At 51.4% G+C, this 20,482-nt stretch overlaps 1 protein-coding gene across 1 annotated transcript in view; it reads left to right on the top strand.

Moving 5' to 3' along the window:
• Positions 1-2,633: 2,633 nt before the first annotated feature.
• The window catches only part of TGM3 (transglutaminase 3), a 39,071-nt gene continuing 21,222 nt past the window's right edge, over positions 2,634-20,482 (top strand). Inside the window, exons 1-7 of the mRNA XM_021689127.2 lie at positions 2,634-2,687; positions 13,528-13,701; positions 14,088-14,330; positions 14,953-15,071; positions 16,445-16,573; positions 19,171-19,348; positions 19,443-19,578. Of these exons, the coding sequence (XP_021544802.2) occupies positions 2,681-2,687; positions 13,528-13,701; positions 14,088-14,330; positions 14,953-15,071; positions 16,445-16,573; positions 19,171-19,348; positions 19,443-19,578 (986 nt within the window). The 5' untranslated portion in view covers positions 2,634-2,680. The remainder of the gene's footprint in view (positions 2,688-13,527; positions 13,702-14,087; positions 14,331-14,952; positions 15,072-16,444; positions 16,574-19,170; positions 19,349-19,442; positions 19,579-20,482) is intronic.

Below are 20,482 nucleotides of genomic sequence, written 5' to 3'. Positions count from 1 at the left end.
GCGGTTCGACCTAGGATCTCTCCTCTGCAGCGTCTCCGGCCGGGGAAGTCTATTCTGCCAGTTAGGCCAACTACTGAGGAAGAAAAGTCTTCCTCTGCCCCTCAAGGTTCTTCTGGCTGGTGTGCGAATTAATTGATACGAGACAGATTAACAGGAGAAAATCAAATTTAATTACATCCATGCAGAAAACTGACATAAATGTGAGAGATTCCAAAGACAGTCAGGCAAAATGAGGTATCTATGTCATTCTGGGCTAAGGACTAAAGGGTCTGGGGCTTCAGAGGGAAGGAAGGCCAGGCACGGGAAGAACAGGACGGGTAAAGGTTTGGTGAGCAGATCTTGGCTGGACCGTCCAGGAAAGACGGGACAAAGGGAGGACTTGAATCAGACGGGCCTTGCCGGCCTCCTCCCTGGCCACCGAAGCTGGTTCATGTCATACTGCCATTATCTGTGGTGACAGCTCCCTTCCTGGAGCAGGTCCTCTCTAAAAAAACATTGTAGGCAGTTGGGGAAGTGGGGAAGTCTTCGTTTCTTCCTGAGTCTTGTGGGCCTTGGTTGTTTGCAGTTCAAAACGATCCACATGCCAAAATAGACATCTTAGGGCAACTTGTTCTGAAAGGAATGCCCAGGGTCCAATTCTTCTCAGCTCCTAGCCAACAACAACAACAGAAGTAATAATAAACAAACCCCTCTTGGTGCCACACTCAAGAGTGTATAGCGCACTTTCAGACCCTCAGCCAAAACAATGCACACAGTTCTACGCGTTTCCACGGGACTGATCCAGCATAAGGAGGGCTTTGCTCAGAGTCAGGGCCAGTGCCATGGCAAGGGCCAAGACCCACAATTGGGGCCCAACACTCCGTGCCATACACCCCTCTGCCCTCCGCTCTCTTCTCGGTCATCCGCCAGAGCCAAGAGGGGGTTGCATTCTGCATGGGCATGGGCACAGTGCCACCTTACTTGGACCCTCCAGAGAACTCAGTCTTTCCCACCGCACTTGGCCAGCCGACTTCAAATAGGCTCTGGAGTCGCTCAGAAATGGGTGTGAATCTCCAGGCTGCAGAGACTCAAGTTCACCCGTTTCTCCCCACTGCAAGATAGCAATAATAGTACCTATGTCATGGGATTGCTCTCAAGATGAGAAAAGGTAATAGATGTGAAGTATTTGACCTGCCCACGGGGAGCACTAAATTGATGGTAGTTAATATTTCCATGTTTATGGTGATGGATGGATTCACTTATTCAAAAACATGTGGCTCCTGCTGTGCGCCAAGCCCTCCACTCGGCTCAGAGAAGATGCAAATGGTACACAGCTTGTATATTCAAGAGTTCAGTCTAGGGATGGGGCAGACCTAAGCAGAGGAACCAGCCCAGTGAGACACATACGGCCATCAGGGGCCCAAAGTGCACCAGGTACGAAATGCTGTGGGAGCCGAGAGAACAGACGGAGGATGCTGATTCCTCTTTTCCATCCCACCTGTCTGTCCGGTCTCGCCTTCTTCGAGGCCCAGTCTTCCCACCTTCTCCCTAGAGACCCGATCTTGTCATCATGATGCTCGGTCTTCATTCTCACTCTACCCCTGGGGAACGCCTTGAGCAATCTCTGCTCTCTCATGACTCCTTGAAGCATTATGATGTTTTTAAACTCCTTTGTCGATCACAGGAAACCTCGGTACTTGTAAATATCCACACTAAGATTTTTTGAAAAATGTGTAAATGACAAACCAGCGAATGCAAAATGCAGACGGCCAGAGTCATCCCCCTCCCCCGACCCTTTTTAAACCCTTGCAGAACGTGGGCTCAGAGAGCGACCATGACCTACCCTCCTTCCTGCAGATACCGTGGGGCAGAACCGGGATGAAACCGTGTCACCACGACTAGCTCTGTGGCTGTCCCGGCTGCCTCTTTAGAAAGAACAGTCTCCCCTCGGTCTGGATTTACTCCACTACAGTCCACATCCGTGCACTTCACACTTGTACCACCTCATTTGATCGTTCCCAGCACTTAGGGAGCGGAGAAGGGTGGACACAATGACCCCCCCTCCCCGGTTCACTGGGGGTCTTCCAAGGCTTTGAGGTTCAGTGATGGCCCAAGGCCCTGCTTGCATCAGAACCCACTGCTTCAAGCTCCCAACCAAGCGCTCTTTCTGCAGCACTGCAACCTCAACAAGCCGGCCGTGTAGGGCGTCTCTTTCCTCCTGTGCAAGCAGAAAACACCAACACTGTGTATGTGGAGAAAGGACCATGCCGTTTTCTGCTCCTGGATTCTGTAGAAACATCCATTTGACCCCCCTCCCTCCCCCCAGAGGACTTCTTAGCACAAGCTCTGGGCAAGGTCCTTTGAGAAAAGCATTACATCATTTCCTATTATCTGCAATCCAGGAAGTTCGTCTTCGAAAAAATATCACAAAAGCGAACCCCTGGCATTTCTTATCTCCCTTCTTCTGCCCAAGCTGGTCTTGCACAAGCAGGATGACCTTCCCCTGGATGACAAATATGTCGTAAGGAAAACGTTTACAGGCACTACAGGAATGACCTGGTGCCTCGCCCACCTCATTAGAATTCTAATTAGATGTGTAGGAGAGGCTGCTATAAATGGTAAGGACATCCCCAGCCATCTCCCCACACCTTCCGTCCATCTGTCCGTGCCATTCCCACAGAAGAGGCAGAGGAAGGCGAACATGACGGGTGAGTGCATGGCATCTTCCCTCCAGGTCCCTGCCGGAAGCCCAAGCTTCTCCCGGGCCAGCCTGAGAGGCCAGTGTTTGGCTTGGGACATCTGCCCCGGGGGGCCCTGAAGGCCAGATCTTAGTACTGAAGGATGGTGTATTCACGGGCGCCTCTTTCTCAGGGGCTGCCTCGTCCCTCCAGCGCGATTCCGGGGGTAGGACATGTTTGGAATGTAGTCCTGAGTAATGGCCGGTGTTCCACCCAGCTGGATGTCACGTCCCTTAGACAGATGGACACGTCTGGCCTTTTCAAGCCGGCTGAGCCCTGCTTCCCCTATTTCTCAGTGCAATTGTTCCAGCTGTCAGGAACGTAGGCAAAGGAAAGCACATCTCAGCACTACAAGGGAGAGCGAGAGTGACAGCATGTAAGTTGATTTAAAAAAAAAATCATTAGCACAGCTGGAATGCTCCTAAGTAAACCACACATCCGGAAGCACCGCAGGCTCTTTGAAAGTGACTTGATGAGCTGAAACCTCCCGTGGCAGAAGGAGCAGGTGTGCCATGAGGCTGTGCCTTCCAGCAACACCGGGGAAGGGGGTGAGAAAGAGCTACGGAGAGTACGGGTTCTTTGGCCCTGTGGTCACTGCTGAGGATCTGGGCTCTCGTTAGTCGGTGCCCCTGCTGGGCAGCGTGCTAATTATTGCCTGTCAGGGGTGCTCAGCCTCGGGGGTTGACTGCAACGCCAAACCCAAACAGGGCATGAGTCAAAGCTGTAAAATATCGTGAATGGTCGTTGGGACCTCGGGAAGGTTTGCCAAAGAAAGCCTTCAGCATGATGCAAAAGGCGAATGCTGGTTACTTGGGTAATCCCAAAGCCCAGGGCAGGGTGGCTGCAAACACGAGCCCTTCCCCTGTCCCCCGTTTGCTCCTGTGAACATGCATTCACGCCGGGTTGCTAACAAGAGCTCTGGACCCTACAGACTGTAGCACAAGGGGATGTCAGCGTGACCTAGGCCATCTCCCTTCCTCCAGGTGGGCAGGCTTGCCGGGGTCACATAGGAAGTTGGGAGCAGAGCCCAGATGAGGTCCCCACAGTGCCCTTTCCACTCTGTCCTGTTACCAGAGCTGAGCTCAGAGATGAGCACGTGTGACATCTGGGACGCGGGAAAACAGTACTGACCTTGGTTTCTCCTTTGAGCTCTCTTCCCAACTGCCTTTGTGTTTCTTGACATCACCATGCCCCAGGTTCCAGTTTGCAAGATGCAAGGCCTGAGTAGACAGACTCCGGGCTCCTTCTGGTATTGACCGCTCTCGCCATGAGAGGAAACCGGGAGCAGGGAGCCTGGGCCCCGGCACGTGCTCACCCCAGGGGGCGAGCGCACGGCCATCACTCCGCAGGCCCTTCAGGGACCCCCCAATAGCCCGCCCGCCGTGAGACCACCCCACAGCCGCATGCAGCATGTCAGTGCCCGTGACTCATGGAGACTCTGAGCTCTAAGAGCTCAACATCTAAATCAACCAGAGATGTCCTAAGGTCACGACAGAATGTAGACACTAGCCAGTTAGGAAAAAAATTCAATTTTTCAAAAGGCAGGGGAGAGACAGGTGGATACCTTCATTCCCTTGGATTTGTCACGTTGTCACGCATGCAGTTCCTAGCTCAGCACCAAGTCACTCAGCCAGGCAGTGCTCAGAAGAAGTTTCTTGAATAAATGAATTTTACGCGTAGGACAGCCAGGGAAAGGAGGCACGGCAGGTGCAGTGGGGGACCCAGCCACCGGAGCTGGAGTCTCTGCCCTCAGTGAGCTCACAGCCTGACCGTGCTTGGCAACACCAGTTCACCGGCAAGTGACCCGCAAGGCGGACTGTCATTAGGCTGCATTGCAAATCCAAACCCAGCACTGTGGGGGCCGGCGGGAGGAGGACATTAAGCTCAGCCAGGGTTTGGGCTGGGGGACGCCCTGGGAAGCGGATGGCATTTGGTCACGGATGATGAGTTAGGCGTGGTCAGGAGCCTCGTGGGGTGAGGAGTGTTTCGGGCACAGGGAACAGGAAAATGAATGTGGGTGGGTCGGCAGGTGTGAGCCAGGGTCCCAGGTGCACGCCCGGCTCCTAACTTAAGGTTCTAGTTGGAATCAGCAGGGGCTCAGGTATTCCACTCCCGCTGGAGGGAGGAGCCTGGACGGTGGTGGGGACGGTGGTGGGGATGACGGTGGCAGAGGAAGGCCTGGCTGGCCGTGCTCTGCACAAAGTGGCGCAGCGTCCTGGAGCCCACCCTGGAGGGGGAGCCTTGTTCCCCACCCCCAAAGGACTTGGGGGCCCTGGGTCAGAGGCAGAGTCCTCAGGGTCCACACCTGCGGGCGGCCAGGACCTCTGTTCTGGGGACTAACCCTCGGTCCCCCTGGGGCGGTGAGCTTTTCTTGCCAGCTACTTTCCTGGGCAGAGCACAGAGCTTCCCTGGGCTCGTGCCCCATCTGCCGAGGACCCGTGCCATTCTGGGCTGTGGGTCGGCCCCAACACATTTTTCCTTGGAGCTGGGACACTGGCGGCTCTTTCTGCTATAGAAGCAGCCAGGAATTCCTCCTGGGGTCCTGCCCCCCTTCTGTAAACCCAGGAGTGTGCAGGGCTCGCCTCGCGAGAAGGGGGGCCCTGGCTTCCTGTCTCAGCCCCCTGGACCAGAGTGACACCTAGGCTCCCTCTGCAGGCACATCGCCCCTGCGGGCTCAGGGGCTCAGCGGGTGAATGAGAATAAGCTGCCCCTTCTCTGGCTCAGCCCCCCGCCCAGCTTCCTGTCACCTGGGGCAGCCCCTGGCCCCTGTTCCCTGGACCCAGACCGGCCAGCAGCGGCATCCCCCTGCAGTGAGGCTGCCCAGGGTTCCACTTTTGCCGCCTAGGATTCCATGCGGAGGTAGAACAGCCCCAGGGTTACAAGTGCGCATCCACAGATGTGCCCCTACCAGCTGAGTGGCCGTGGGCAGGCTACTTAACCCCGTGTCTCAGGTTCCGCATCTCTAAAATGGGGCTGCTTTAGGGGCACCTGGGTGGCTCCGGCAGTTAAGTGTCCGACTCTTGATTTCGGCTCAGGTCATGATCTCAGGATCGTGGGATCGAGCCCTGTGTCGGGCTCCGCCCTTAGTGGGGCGTCTGCTTCAAGATCCTCTCTCTCCCTCTGCCCCTCCCCCCATTCGTGCTATTTCTCGATCTCTCTAAAATAAATAAATAAGTCTAAAATAAAATAAAATAAAATGAGGCTCTTTTGGTATCCGCTTCATGGGTGCTCAGGCCACATATTTTATTATTACTTGGAAACTTCTTTCGTGAACCTCTTCTCTCATTGCCTTGGGGTCTGAAGAAAACCCCATGAGATGAAGTCCATTTTTTAATCAAGGAGGACTTCCCAGGACCCTCTCCCCCTCCGGCCCCCTCACCAGCCCCTCTCAAGTCCCCAGTTCTTGTCTGTGTGCTGTTTTGCTTCACCTCCCATAATCTCTCCATCTGTCTCCACCTTGCTGGGCTGCACTCCACACATGGGGCAATCGTGCTCCCCAGGGCCCGCATGCCGGCCTGGGGTGTGAGGCGAAGTAGGAAATTCTTTTCCTTATCGCTTAGGAGTGGAGGGAACAAGGCCCCACGGTTTCTCCTAGGGCCTGAGGGATGGGTTCAGAAGGCGTCTGCCTTCCCTGCTCTTAGCTTAGTTTCCTCCTCCGTGAACAGGAGCCTGTGATCCCGCCCACCTCCCTCCCAGAGCAGCCGTGTGGTTCAGGCAAGACAGTTGGTGGGAGAGGGTGCTGATGTGTGCCAAATGGTGAATAAGTCTAAGGGAGGGATTCTCAGTCCCGCCTGCCTGTTAGAATCACCGGGCAAGTTTAAAACAACAGAAAAAAAAAAAAAAAAAAAAAAACCCACCAATGCTGACCTATGCCTGAGACGCTAATTGAGTCAGTCTAGGAAGGAGCTCAGGCCAATAGAACACTCTACAGGCAATTCTTATGTGCAGCCAGGGCGGAGAACCCCTGGTTCAGGAGCTTCTGACCTCTCTTTGGAAGTGAAGGGGCCACGGAGTCCTTCTTCTTTCCCCTCCCCCTGACCATGTAACATCAAGGCAGGGAGTAGGCTACGGGTGGCCCCTTCTCTGTGACAGCTTCCTGGAACTGTGCCCAAGTCATTGACTCCACAGTCCCCTTGACTGGCTACCGGGTGGCAGCTAGGAGTCATGTGTGGTCAAGCAAAACTGGCTTCCAGCCTGGGCTTGGGTCCAGGCTCTGCCTGAGCATGTTATTTGGCAAGTGACGTCACCTGACTGGACTGTCAAATCTCTCATCCGAGACATGGGGATAATGACATCGTAGGGTTTTTGTCACTATTGAGGGACATAATGCAGGTAAGATGCACCGTGCCTAGTGCGTCTGAGGTTCTCAGTAGCAGCCAGGAAAGAAGCTCAAACCCTCCTCTATCCTTTGCTGCTATTGGCATTATGTGTGCGATAATAATAAGGGATTTGTCCTCCCCACCCTCACCTCTGGGGGCCCAGGCGCTAGTGATGGGATCCCGATAATAACCCTACCAGGGAGGACGTTCAGGTCTCACTGTCCTCTTCTACAGATGGAGAGAGCACCGCTCAGAGATGTGGAGAGCTCGCCCGAGGCCCCTCACCCCTTCAGAACAACAGTCCAGGGTTCATTCCTCATGACGCCAGGGGACCTTGCTAGGCTCTCACTCAGCTGCCAATGGAACCCCGTCTTCCCCACCACCTGGGTGCCAAGAAACTCTACTCCCCCACCCGCCCCCCCCCCGGCCGTGCTGCACAGGGATCAAACATGTCTGAACGTGGGGGAATGACAAAGGGAAACTGCCCAGGCTCAAGAGAGCTGAGATCTGAGAGGAAAGCCCTGTGTGCCTGGGGCCAATGCGGGGCTGGCCAGGAGCTAGGGATCCCAAGTGCCCGGAGGGGAGCGGTGGGGAGAAGAGGGGGAATTAGGAATGGCTCACAGCCCCTCAGTGACCAGGATTCCAGACCTGGTTTCTGGGCCACGCTCTGCTTCCAAACTACTCTGTAACCTTTTGGAGGTTCAGTGTTCTTCCTATAGTATGGGAATATTGGATTACATCACTGTTTTTCAAGCTGCCAGTTGTCATTCGTTAGATTGTAAAATCAGTTTAGTGGATTGTGACCAGCGATCAAAAAAAAAAGGAAGAGGAAGAAGTAGAAGAGAAAATATCAGTGAAACTCTGTTATAGACCCATGTATTTAAACACTCTAATTTTTTAATGTGGTTTCTAACAAAACGCTTGAAGACACTTGGCTAGATGATTTTTAGTATACCCATCAGCCCCAAATAGCTCTAGAAACCTGTAAGATAAAAGTCTGTCTAGGGAGGGGAGATGGGGACTAGGGTCTGGGCAGGTGGGGAAGACCCAGCCATTGGAGTATCAGTTATCATGCCGGCCCACCTGCCGGCAGCGGATGGTGCGGTCCTCTTGGAACCAGGACACGTGCAAACCCCAGACACACAGGGGGCAACCCCGGTCTGCGGCCGGTGATTCAGCTACAGAGCCAGGCTGATGAAGATTGAGAGACCTGGAATCTGTTCTGTGCTTCTCGTGTTATCTCTGCCCGACGTGGACTGCAGAATGAGTGGGTGGGAGTTACATTTCAGAAATATGGGATTGGGCTTGGTTATGAATGACAGTGAACTCGCAAATAACAATGGCTTAGAGAAACAAGACAGAAGCTTGCTTCTGTCTTAAACAACAGGTCTAGATGTGGGCCCTTCTGGGCGGGTAAGGCAGCGGCCTGACTCTGTCCAGGCTCCCGCTCTGCCATCCCCAGGGGATGGCGCTGCATGGTCTCAGATCATCACACCCACACTCCAGACAGCAGGATGGAAGAAGAGGGAGGTAAGCAGATTCTTAATGGTTTGCCAACCATTTTTAAAAAGAGATTTAAAAACAGGTATTCAAATGAATATTGGCATAAGCACATTCCTAGCGACACTCTTCACGAGAGCCAAAAGGTAGGAACAACCCAGATGTCTCTCAGTGGATGAATGGGTAAACAAAATAGGCTACAGCCATATAACAGTATTATGCAGCCATAAGCAGGAATGAGCTCCGGATAAATGCTGTCCCATGGATGAACCTTGAAAACATTGTGCTAAGTGAAAGAAACCAATCCTGAAGGCCACAGGGCTGTGTGACTCCTTCCATATGAAATGTCCAGAATAGGCAAACCCATGGGAACAGAAAGCAGGTTTGTGGTTGCCAAGGGGGAATGGGGAATGACTGCTAATGGGCATGATGAGCAGATCTGAAACCAAACCATGGTGATAGTTTCCCAACATGGTGAACGTACTACACACCACTGAATTGTACACTTTAAAATGGCTAAAATGGTAAATTGTATGTTCTGTGAATTTCAGCTCAATTAAGAGGGGGAAAAAAGAGGTTTCCTGGCAGCTGTATAACTTCTGCCTATAGGCCATTGGCCGGAACTCATTCACGTGACCACCCCCCCACCCCCGCTGCCAGCTGCAGGGGAGCCTGGAAAATGCAGTGCCCAGTTATATAGGGGCTTTTATTACCAAGAAAGAAGGGGCGAGGGACTATCGAGATAGACGCTTAGTAGTCTCTACCACGTTGGGACTGCTGGTGGCACTGATATTCTCAGAATAGAAGAATTGGGGGAATTGCCCCAGGCCTGACCCTGGAGTTAAGCAGTAACTCAAGGAGGTGGCATGGAAACGTGACAACACTGGGATGAGAGTCCCAGAGATGTCCCACTGTGGGCAAGCCACCCTCCGGGCCTCCATGTGCTCACATCCAGAATCAGGGTGTGAGTATATCATCTGTCTCCATGGTTTTTTTCCCTCTGATGTTTTTTTTTTTTTTTTTTAAGATTTATTTATTTATTTGAGACAGCGAGAATGAGAGAGAGTACATGAGAGGGGGGAGGGTCAGAGGGAGAAGCAGACTCCCCGCCGAGCAGGGAGCCCGATGCGGGACTCGATTCCGGGACTCCAGGACCATGACCTGAGCCGAAGGCAGTTGCTTAACCAACTGAGCCACCCAGGCGCCCCCCTCTGATGTTTTTTAAGAGTGTAGGTTCGTAAGTCAATTGTAGGAGTCATGCAACTCTCCCTTCCTCCCTTCCTTCCTTCCAGACTGGAGCAGAATATAGCTCTGAGCCTCATAAATGTCCATGAGGTTGTAAACTTGAGAAGAACCTTACTTCTCCTGTTCTCCCCCTCTCCCTGCCCTTCCCTACCTTTCCCTTCCCTTATACTCAGGCAGAGGGGGCTGTAATTAATGTTCTGTCAAGGGGTGGGGGGGGGGGCAAAGGAAATTAGGAAATCCACGGACAGGATCATCAGATCCTTGATTTGGGGGCTGGCAAAGCCAATCCTAGGGTTCAGAGACAGGACAGTGACTGAAGGGGACAGCTGTGGAAGGGGAAATTTCTCCGAAACCACACTAGAGGCTTTATGAGCATGCATTCAACCTACCGGTCCACTCGGGGAGGCAGGGATAGGCTGCTCCCCTTTTATCCACCTCCCACGTAGAATGAACGCCCTTTTGGAAGACGCTTCTCTTCCAGATGCTCCCTCTCTCCTCTTTGTCAGAATACAAACGGCAGCAGGGAGGATAATGTATAGTGAGTTCCCCTCACCACCTGGGTAACTTCTAGACTGAAGGTCCTACATGGGTCTCCTTTCCAGGCAGAGAACTGGGGACCACAGCAACAGGAGAGTGCCAGTAAGACCTGGGTTCAGAACCTGGCTCTGCCGGTTACTAGGTAGACCTCAAATAAGACATTTATCTCCTTGAGCATCAGTTTCCAATTTGTATAAGGATTCCAGCCATGATGTATGCAAAGTGCTCTGTATATTGTTAACAGCAGTTGACATGCAGTAGACTGATGTCAAATGTGAGGCCTGCTTCCCCTCACCTTCCAGCTCAGAGAAGCCTTGTGTATCCCACAAGCCCTCATGGGGAGCTTGGCTCCTTTGTGCCATGGCTCATGCTTGGGGTCAGGAAATGCAGAGATGACCATCACAGTCACTCTGAGCGAGGCCTCACCTCCTGGGGCATGCACAGTGCTCCTCATCTCCTTCCGGGATCTCTGCAGCCAAGTACCTGCAGCTCAGCCTTTTCTTTGTCATGTTCCCTACAAACAAGCCATTGGTTTCTGAGATGAAAGGGAGAACCCTACTAGGGACTCAGCAAATAGTGCATAACCCCCGGTGGCGCAAAGAAGGAGGGGAGGCAGATGCAAGCTACAGACATGGAACCCCTCTTTCCTTACCCCTGTGCTTGGTAGAGGGCTATCTGGGGACATACGTTCTGCTCTCAAAAGGTTCATGGTCTAAAGTAGCGAGCTGCACCTGGAGGAGAAAGGCATGCTTCCTTTCGGGTTTGGGAGGGGGGTGAGGAATCTCTGGAGACTCATATGATCTGAAGCTACATGTTCCTTAAGGCTCTTCTTTTTTCTAAAACAAGACAGAGAGTAAAGCTCTACCAGATCGCAGCTGGCGGGGATGCACGGTAGGTAGTAAGCAAGTTGGTAGGAAACGGGTTTAAAACGATGGGACCATTGCCCTAGAAAGACCAAGCAACTGACAAGCTAGCTCTATACAAGCCATATAGAGCTCAGTGTTTGCCCAGTTATACGGGGGTGTATAGAGTGTCTCAGATCTGGGCTGTCATTCATTATTTATGTACAGGAACGTTCATCTTCTTTCTGCTCTCCCTTTATTCAATAGATACTTGTTGATTGCATGAATGCTTTCATTTCCCTGAGTTTGTGCAAAAGCTTATCACTTTATTCTTTCAATACTTCTCTGTTGAATGAATGAATGAATGAGTGAATGGCAGATGTGAGTGAATGAATCTTTCGTACCCTGAGTGGGTGGCAAGAACACTTCCTGAACCCCCTCTCCAGCAGCAGTCTTTGGCTCACCACCCCAAACAGTCTGCATTTCTCCTGAGAGAGAATCTATGAGGAGCCTTTGCCCATCTCCTGCACTGCTTGGGTGGGAGCCCCCAGCCCCGGGCCTGCCCTAGACCCCCACTCTCTCCCACCTCACCTTTCTCTTGCGTGCAGAGCCACTGGGCTAGCCAAACAACACACCTGCTTGCCCTGCCTCAGGAATCTTCTGGGATGCAGGCTGCTGCCTCTGCATCTAACAAAATTCTCTTCAAGACCCGACATTTTCTTTCTTTTTTTTTTTTTTAAGATTTTATTTATTTATTTGAAAGAGAAGGAGAGAGAGAGCACACAAGCAGAGGCAGAGGGAGAGGGAGAAGCAGACTCCCCACCGAGCAGGGACCCCGATGTGGGACTCGATCCCAGGACCCTGGGATCATGACCTGAGCCGAAGGCAGACACTTAACGACTGAGCCACCCAGGCGCCCCGAAGACCCGACATTTTCAATGAAACTTTTTCTGATCCCTACAACTGAGAGGGATTCTTTTCTGCCTGCATCTCCTAGGCACCTTTTACTCTGGACGGTGGACTCACCTCATTACATCATTCATTCCCACTTGTCTTACCCATGGCTGAAGCTCTTTGAGGGTTAAAACCACTTTTCATACAGTTTTACACCTCCAACACCTAATGTAGTGTCCTACAAACAAAAAATGCTCTATATATGTTTATTGAATGAATGCCCCATACTCACCTTTCCTTATGGACTAAATTTTGAGCTGTAGTCATGATGGTCATTGCATGATGAGTCTCTATTTGTTCATTTATTCCTTCATCCATTTGTCTATCTGTTTGTCCTAACACAATCAAGCAATGTGCTAGGCATCAAAATATGAAGATCAAGAAGGTACATTCTGATGGAGAGAGGCAGACACATATAAAAAAAAAAATTGTGCCCGGCATTGGGACGTGTCACCACACTCCCATCATAAAGCCAGAAACCGGTTGGGTCTGCAGAAGAAGGATGATAGAACATCTCAAATGCAACTTGAAGGAATAACATTTCTCAGAAGGTTGAGCTAGGCTACCCTCCTTATACATCACAGCATCCATCATAAACCCTTCTCAGTTTAGCTCCACAATCACATAAGAAGAATCTGGGACCGGGGAGGGGGAGGTTCGAGGTATTTGTCGCCAGGGTCTTATCCAAAGGTCTCATGGGGCTTTGACTGGTCCCTATATACCGCTCTTGCCAGTGAGCATCTGAAAGTCCCCTCCAGGTCAGTGACTGCCCCATCTCTTGGCCTAGAAATGCTTCTCAGTATCATGCCACCCCCCGCCACCACCAGCCAGCAGAAGAGGCCCATCCCACACCCAGGGGGTGCACAGCTAGAGAAAGTAAAGAATATATGAATAAGCACTTGCTGGATCCTGGAGTGGGTAAAAAGCACCTGGTGTCTGGGAAGGTGCAAAGGGAAAAAGCAAGCAAGATTTTCCCTTGGTGGGTGGTGGATTTGAGAGACACAGCCTCCTCCCGGGTCAGTCTGATCCCCCCGCCCCCACCAAAGTAGTGATGCTGAAGCAACAGAATGTGCTTACACAGAACTGGTTGCATGGTTCTCCTGGCTGGTTGGGTGAAGCTACGCTGAGCACGTGGCCTTGGGGCCTTAAAGCCGAGTGACAGGTGACCAAGTGGAGGGGAAGAAAGTCTCAGGGGTAGTGTGCGCAGAGGTTCAGCTGCCTGGACAGGCAGCATGGGGAACAGGTTATGAAGTGCTTGTTATGCTCAGTCAAGGTCTCTGCATTTTAATGTGCTTCTTCCTAGAAGTCTGGCTCTTCCCCAACCAGCCCCACCCAAAAGCTGTCCTTTTGGTAATTGCCCCACGCCACCACCCCTTGCCTTCCAGGACCTCAGTTCCCCCCTCTGTCTTACAGCTTTAGAACCGCAGAGCATTAACTGGCAGGTGACCTCCAACCGGCAGGCACATCACACAGACAGGTTCTCCAGCCAGGAACTCATCTTGCGGAGAGGCCAATCCTTCAGTTTCTCATTGAGCTTGAACCGAAGTCTTGACAATGGAGAAAGCCTGGGCTTTATCGTCTCCACAGGTATCTGCTCACCACTCCCCCCCACAAACACACACACTGGAGCAGCCCTTGGGGCTGTCCACCCAAGGGGTCGTGGTGTGACATTGGGGTCACTAGGCCCTGGGCTCCAACCCAGCCCTGCCGTTGACTTGGTGTGACCTTGGGCTAGTTCCTGCCTGTCTATAAGCCCGAGAGTCCTACTATTCAAGTCCAGAGAGATTTGGCCTACCTGGCCTCTCTGGTTGCTTCCCGTGTCATCATGTGGTACTTCTGTGGATGATGTCCCCCCAAAGCGCCCCTGCGGTTGTATCAGGATTGGATTTTTCCCCACAGTCTGGCTGGCACTCCTTGGTTCCCATTGTCCTCTGTCTTCTTTTATTTTTTTTTTTCTCTGTCTTCTTTTACAGGGCCGTACCCCTCAGAGTCGGCCAGGACAAAGGCTGTGTTTCCACTCTCCAGTGGGACAAGTCGTGGGGGCTGGAGTGCCCAGCTCGTGTCCGAACAAGACAATGTTCTGACCATCTCCATCTCTAGTCCTGTCAGTGCACCTGTAGGATGGTACACACTGAGCACTGAGATCTCCTCCCAGGGCAAAGACTTCATTCTGAAACTTGGGATGTTCATATTGCTCTTTAACCCCTGGTTGCCAGGTAGGCACCTAACCAACCACACTCGCGGCCATCGGCTAAGCAGTACTGATGGAAAGGAGCTGAGGGAATGATTTTTACAGGCTCAAGTTTGATTAGGGGAAGTTTGTGGGCTATGGAAAGAGCATAGAGGCTAGGAGTCAGAAGCCATAGATCTGAGTCCAGCTCTGCCACCTAACCAGCTCTGTAAGTCTGGGCAGTCTATCCTTCTGAGCTTCAAATTCCTTACCATTAAATGGAAACCCTGCTATTTCTTCTGGAGCTATTGTGGGGATCTCATGAGCTTTTACAAAGTGCATAATATGGTATAACTATAAGGGACAATGACCACAGTACAATTCCATAGCATGGAGACAGCTTCCCACCTGAAGGAGCAAGTATTTCATTCCTAGGGTCTCATTTTCAGACCCTCAGGTCATCCCGGCTTCTTCAAGTTCATAGTTGCCACAATATGAGTTGGAAGCATTAGAGTTCAAGGCTTCATTCCTTAGTGGAGGTTGAGGGAAGGGCTACAGGTATGGTTTGCTCCAGCCACTAAGCCGGTACTCAGGAATGGGAGGAAGACTGGTTTCTATAGTCCTCTGTAAGATTCTAGTTCATGACATCTGATTTTTGTATCAAACAGAGGATGATGTCTTTATGAGTAACCACGCTGAGAGAGAGGAGTACGTTCAGGAGGATGCCGGCGTCATCTATGTGGGGAGCACGAATCGAATCAGCATGGTTGGCTGGAACTTCGGACAGGTAAAAGGGTCATAAGGAGGTTGGGGATACTGTTCCTATTACCCAAGAAGCTCTGTGGCTGGCCCTGCAGAGAGGTGGAAGTTCCCAACTCTATTTGCCTGCCCTTCTATTCATTCACTTACTCATTCAGAAGACATTTACTGACCACCTACTATGTGCCAGGCCCCAGCTGCACACTTCTGCACCCAGAAGACAGATAAGACACATTTTCCTCTTTGAGGGACTCACCCTCTAGTGGACAAAACAAATATATAACTAAATCAATACAAATGGGGTTTTTATTGGTACCATGATACACAGATGAGGATAAGGCCTAGAAGAGCCACTTGGGATAATAGTGTACTTTCTGTTTTTCATTCCATGTAAGAATACGACAGAACTTCCCTGGTAGGAGCATTTGGCCTCTTAAAGCCATAGCCTCCTGGTCCTTCGTTACTGTAACCTCCCCCCCATCTGAATCCACAGAGCTCCTAGAAAACATTCAGGGATTCCCTCCACCTCTCCTTCTTTCCAGCATATAAATGAAGATATTAGGGTGGGTGGGGTGCCTTGGATATCCAGGAGGGGATGGGCAGAGCATGGGCCTCCAGATCCCGATCTGTAGTCAACCAGAGCAAGTCAGCTATATATTTTATATGTTGGAATTTTGGGGCCAAGTTTCATTGGAAAGAAGAAAAAAGAAAAAAAAAAGTGTAAGGGCATGCAGTGCACCTCAGGGTGGAAGGGAGGCTAATTCTGATGGCGTGGTCTGGAAGAGCCTCCCTTTCGATCAGAACTTTTAATCAGAAACCTGAAGGAGGGCAGGGGAATTAAATAGATGTCTTGGGGGAAAGCATCAAAGGCAGAAGGAACAGCACATGCAAAGACCCTAAGGCAAGAGAAAGCGGAGCCTTCTCCATTTGAGAAGCAGTGACTAAAAATAAGTCTTATTTTGGGAAAATGGCTTCAAAATCTTCTTTTAGTGGGATATTTTATCTTCATGATTAGTTTCCCAGAAGTCTAAATAATATGCTCAAGACCATAGAGTCAGATGGAAACTTTGAGATGAGCTTGGCCTGATCCCCTGTTTATACAGATGGAGAAATCGAGGACCAGGCAGGCTAAGAGATTTGCTCCCAAGGCCACGATAGTGAGGGAGTCTCCTTCAGTTTAGGGACCTCGACAAAGGGCCTGGTGGATAGCCAGGGCTCTGGCTGAATTTGCGGGTTAGAGGCTGGGTGGCTACTCCTCGGGAGCTCTCTGTCCCGGGGGGCCACAGAGTGGAAGGCCCCGGGTCGTTCCTGTGGTTTTCGGCCGCTTAGCTCCTGTACCCTTAATTAGCCAACAGTCCATGTCATTTCTTTCACCATCACCTATGGTCCCATTTTGAACAGTTCGAACAAGGCATTCTGAACATTTGCCTCTCGATCCTGGATCACAGCCTGAATTTCCGCCGTGACCCTGCTACTGATGTGGCCCGCAGAAATGACCCCAAATACGTCGGCCGAGTGCTCAGTGCAATGGTGAGTTATAGGAAAACCATAATAACCAGTTGTTACCGTAGATTGAACTCAACTACGGGTTAGGTACATGTGTTCCTTACGTACGTCATCTCATGGAAGCCGCACAAAATATGGTTGGTGGTTATGACCATCCCACTTCGCACACACAGAGCATGAGACTCCTCTAAATTAAAGCACTTGCCTCCGACCCCCTGGTGAGTGAACAGCAGAGGCCGAGCTGGACCCGGGCCTGCCAGGCTTCAAGGCCCTGTCCGCTCTATCTTGAGGCCTTTCTCAGAAGATAAGGGAACTTGCCCTTTTGGTGTCTCCCAGGCTAGGAGGATACAAAGCTGAAATTCTGCTCCATCACTGGGCCTCCTGAGGAAAAGGGTAAGTTCCCAAGTGAGCCTGAGGTATTAACCTCCTTTGCTTTGATCCCTGGCCTCCACAGCCGAGCCTGGGCCGAAGCAGGCTGGCCCACTCAGCACCTAGATGGGGAACCCCGAGCCGCTGAAGGGACTGGCTCACAGCACAGCGTCTCTGAGTCAAACCAGAACAAGTCCTCCAAATGCCTGCCCAGGGCCTCTTGCAGTCACTCAGTCCTTCCACGTGAGACCTGCCCCCTCCCCGAACACACACACACACACACACACACACACACGCTGCGCCCTGGAGGAGTCTATCTCTCACTACTCAGTGTGTTGACAAGGCCTCCCTCAGAAAGCGTCCAAACATGGTCACCACCTGCTCAAAAGTTCTAAATTAAAAAGCGGAAAGCTGAAGCGTTCTTGAACTTTAAGCCTCTGAAACTCATGGCCCAGAAGCGTCTAACTTTTTTGTTATTGTTAATGGCCTAGGCCTTTCTCCGTCTCCTTCCTTTTAACATACCTGAGTTAATGAGCTCGATGCGTTGCTAGACATCAGGGCAATCTTCTGACTGCTGAATAACCAGAGGGCTTCCTGAAGGAAGGGAGGCTGACACCAGCCTGGCAGGAAAGGAGTGAGGGGGAGGCCCAGGGGATGTGGGGCCACGGAGGCAGCGGGCAAGAACCAGGGAAGTGGGGCCTGGGCTGACCCTTGGAAACGGAGTGGCCTGGGAGAGGTGGGTTGGAGCCGGGGCGGAGGTTGAGGAAGACTGAGCCTCATACGCCCAGGAGAGGGTGGGGGAGACCAGCCGACTCCAGCAGCTGCTGACTCACTCTGACCCTGGGGACAAACCACGTTATTTCAGTGCCAAGTTCCTCAGCTGCACCTCCCTGCGCTCTCTGCCTTGAGCTAATTACGGCCTGTATGGATGGGGCTTTGAAATGCTCAGCTTTCAGCCAGAGATGACCCCGCTGATTACCACTTTGGTGGCTGGAGCACCTCTGACTCAGGAGATGGGATGGGCTACGTAATCTTCCATTGTGGAGAAGGCCCATCTTGCCTGATTCTGTGATTATAGCCCAGGCCTTGCTGGAAGTGGGAGGAGGAGTGCACCCTTCCCGCAGACGGGCTGGGGAAGGCTGGCCCGGCCTGTGCTGGGCAAGGATCCTTCTGTGTCCAGACTCTGTTCTCATTGGCCTCGCCACATGTGGAGCCCCACAAAGACAGGGAGCGGGGCTCAGGACCTCTCATTGGGCGGTTGGGGTCAATCAATGCTGGTCCAAGTTTCATTAACTCTGAACACTCGGTTCCTGGAAGCCCATTTGTTTCTAACTTTCCCTATTTGGGAAGGAAGGTGAAGAACAAAGGCCCAGAGAGGTGAACTGACCTGCCCACCGTCACCCAGCTGACAAGTGGCAAAGTTGGGCTTAAAACCTGGTTTCTCCTTTCTTTCTCTTCTAACTTTTAATTGTGGCAAAGCTCAGACCTTCACAAAAATAGAGGAAACAGTAAAACGATCTCCCAGGTACCCACCACCAGCTTTTGTGGTCCCCTTCTCAAGGCCAGTCTGGTATCAGTGCTGACCCCCTCCTTCACAGAGTATTCGATAAATCACAGACATTATATCATTTCATCTGTAAATATTACAATATGTGTCTCTAAAAGACAATGGAACTCAGGTCTCCTGATTCCTAATCTGGTGCTCTGTTCACACTGCATCCTGCCTGTGCTGCTTATACAAGAATTAGGCCTTCAGTTGAACGAATGAGTGAGTGAGTGAATGAATGAATGAATGAATGAAAAGCAATATTCCATCTTCATGCGTTCCAAAAAGTTAGCTGCTAAAGTTCTAAAGGCACCTTTTCAGAAGACCAGTATCCCCAAATTGAGTTTCAAAGCATGGACTCCCAAGTCAGACATCAAAGACAGCCCATGAGTCCTGGCAAGAAATCACCAGCAGGCTGGCCTACGGACCCTGCCTTGCCCCTGACAAGCCGTGGAGCCTCAGGTTACCCTGTGAGCCTGCTCACGGGATTGATAGATGGGTTAGGGGCAATCGATCATGGCCCATTAAGCAAAACACTTTTAGATTAATAAATTGTTCAAGACCCCAAAGGATCATTATTACAATTATCATCCCCAAATCACCCAGGCAGACACATAAAATCCACTTGACATCTCCCTGGTTTCCCTCCTCATCTCCCCACCTTGTCCCCTGAACTCTCTGCTGATCTGGGGCTCCCTCTGCTCAGGTCAATGGCAATGATGACAATGGCTTGATCTCTGGGAATTGGAGTGGCAACTACAGGGGTGGCCTGGACCCACGGAACTGGAATGGCAGCGTGGAGATCCTCAAGCAATGGAAAAATTGGGGCTTCCGGCCAGTCCGATATGGCCAGTGCTGGGTCTTTGCTGGGACCCTCAACACAGGTACTCGGGGACGGTGGGCAACCGTGGGGGGCGGGGGGCCCAAGGTGCCATTTCCGCTGCAGCCCGGGTCCTCATACTGTTCCTTGACTTGCAGTGCTGAGGTGTTTCGGGATTCCCTCCCGGGTGGTCACCAACTTCAACTCAGCTCATGACACAAACCGCAACCTCAGTGTGGACGTGTACTATGACCGCTACGGGAGGCCCATAGACAAAGGCAGTGATAGCGTGTGGTGAGTAGCTGACCCTTTCTGAGCATCGAACCTGAGCGGCTTCTTACTCCCCCCCCCTCCCCCCGTCCCCCAGGTCCTGGGACCCTGGGCCAAACAGGAGCTGGGAGGCAAGTAACACGTGAGCGCAAGCTTTAGAATGGGAATGTTGGCAATGCTGATGAGACCTCTCGTAAGACCCAAAAACAATGCTTCCCAGGGCTCTGCGAAGTCTGGGAGTCCACTGTCTCGCCTTCGGATGAAGGGTCCAATACCAGTGGCTCATGGGCTCTGGGCAACTGCTCTGAATTTAGAGGGTCCGCTAGACCCTAAGCTACTTTAGAAACTCTTGATTTTCTAGTACCGAATATAAATTCATCTTGTTTCAGGCAACCCATATGACTTATAGGCTTGCTTAAAGGAAAGCAGTGCATTTTCTCTTGTGCATGTGGACTTTTTATGCACCTTGATTGATAGAATAAAAAGTCAGTTTATTCTGGATCTCAACTGAGAAGAAGAAGCCTTGTGTGTAATTGAACGTATATATGTCTAACCATAAATATGCCACGTGCACATGTATCTTTATGCACATATGTACATGTAATGTCTAATGGGTGGTACCTGGAAGTCAGTTGTATAAAATTTATAGACATGTATCTATAACTTCATATAGTAGTATATATACATAAAATAAATATTATTTTTTTAAAGATTTTATTTATTTATTTGAGAGAGAGAGAGCAGGGTGAAAGGCAGAGGGAGAAGCAGACTTCCCGCTGAGCAGGGACCCCGATGCAGGACTCGATCCTGGGACTCTAGGATCATGACCTGAGCTGAAGGCAGACGCTTAACCGACTGAACCACCCAGGCACCCTAAAATAAATATTATTATAGCTATTTGAGATCATACTATATGCCAAGTTATTAC

The sequence above is a fragment of the Neomonachus schauinslandi genome, chromosome 10 (genome assembly GCF_002201575.2).
Source record: "Neomonachus schauinslandi chromosome 10, ASM220157v2, whole genome shotgun sequence".
In the NCBI taxonomy this organism is placed as follows: domain Eukaryota; kingdom Metazoa; phylum Chordata; class Mammalia; order Carnivora; family Phocidae; genus Neomonachus; species Neomonachus schauinslandi.
The sequence above is the reverse complement of the archived record's forward strand: the minus strand, read 5'-3'. Positions and strand labels throughout refer to the sequence as shown.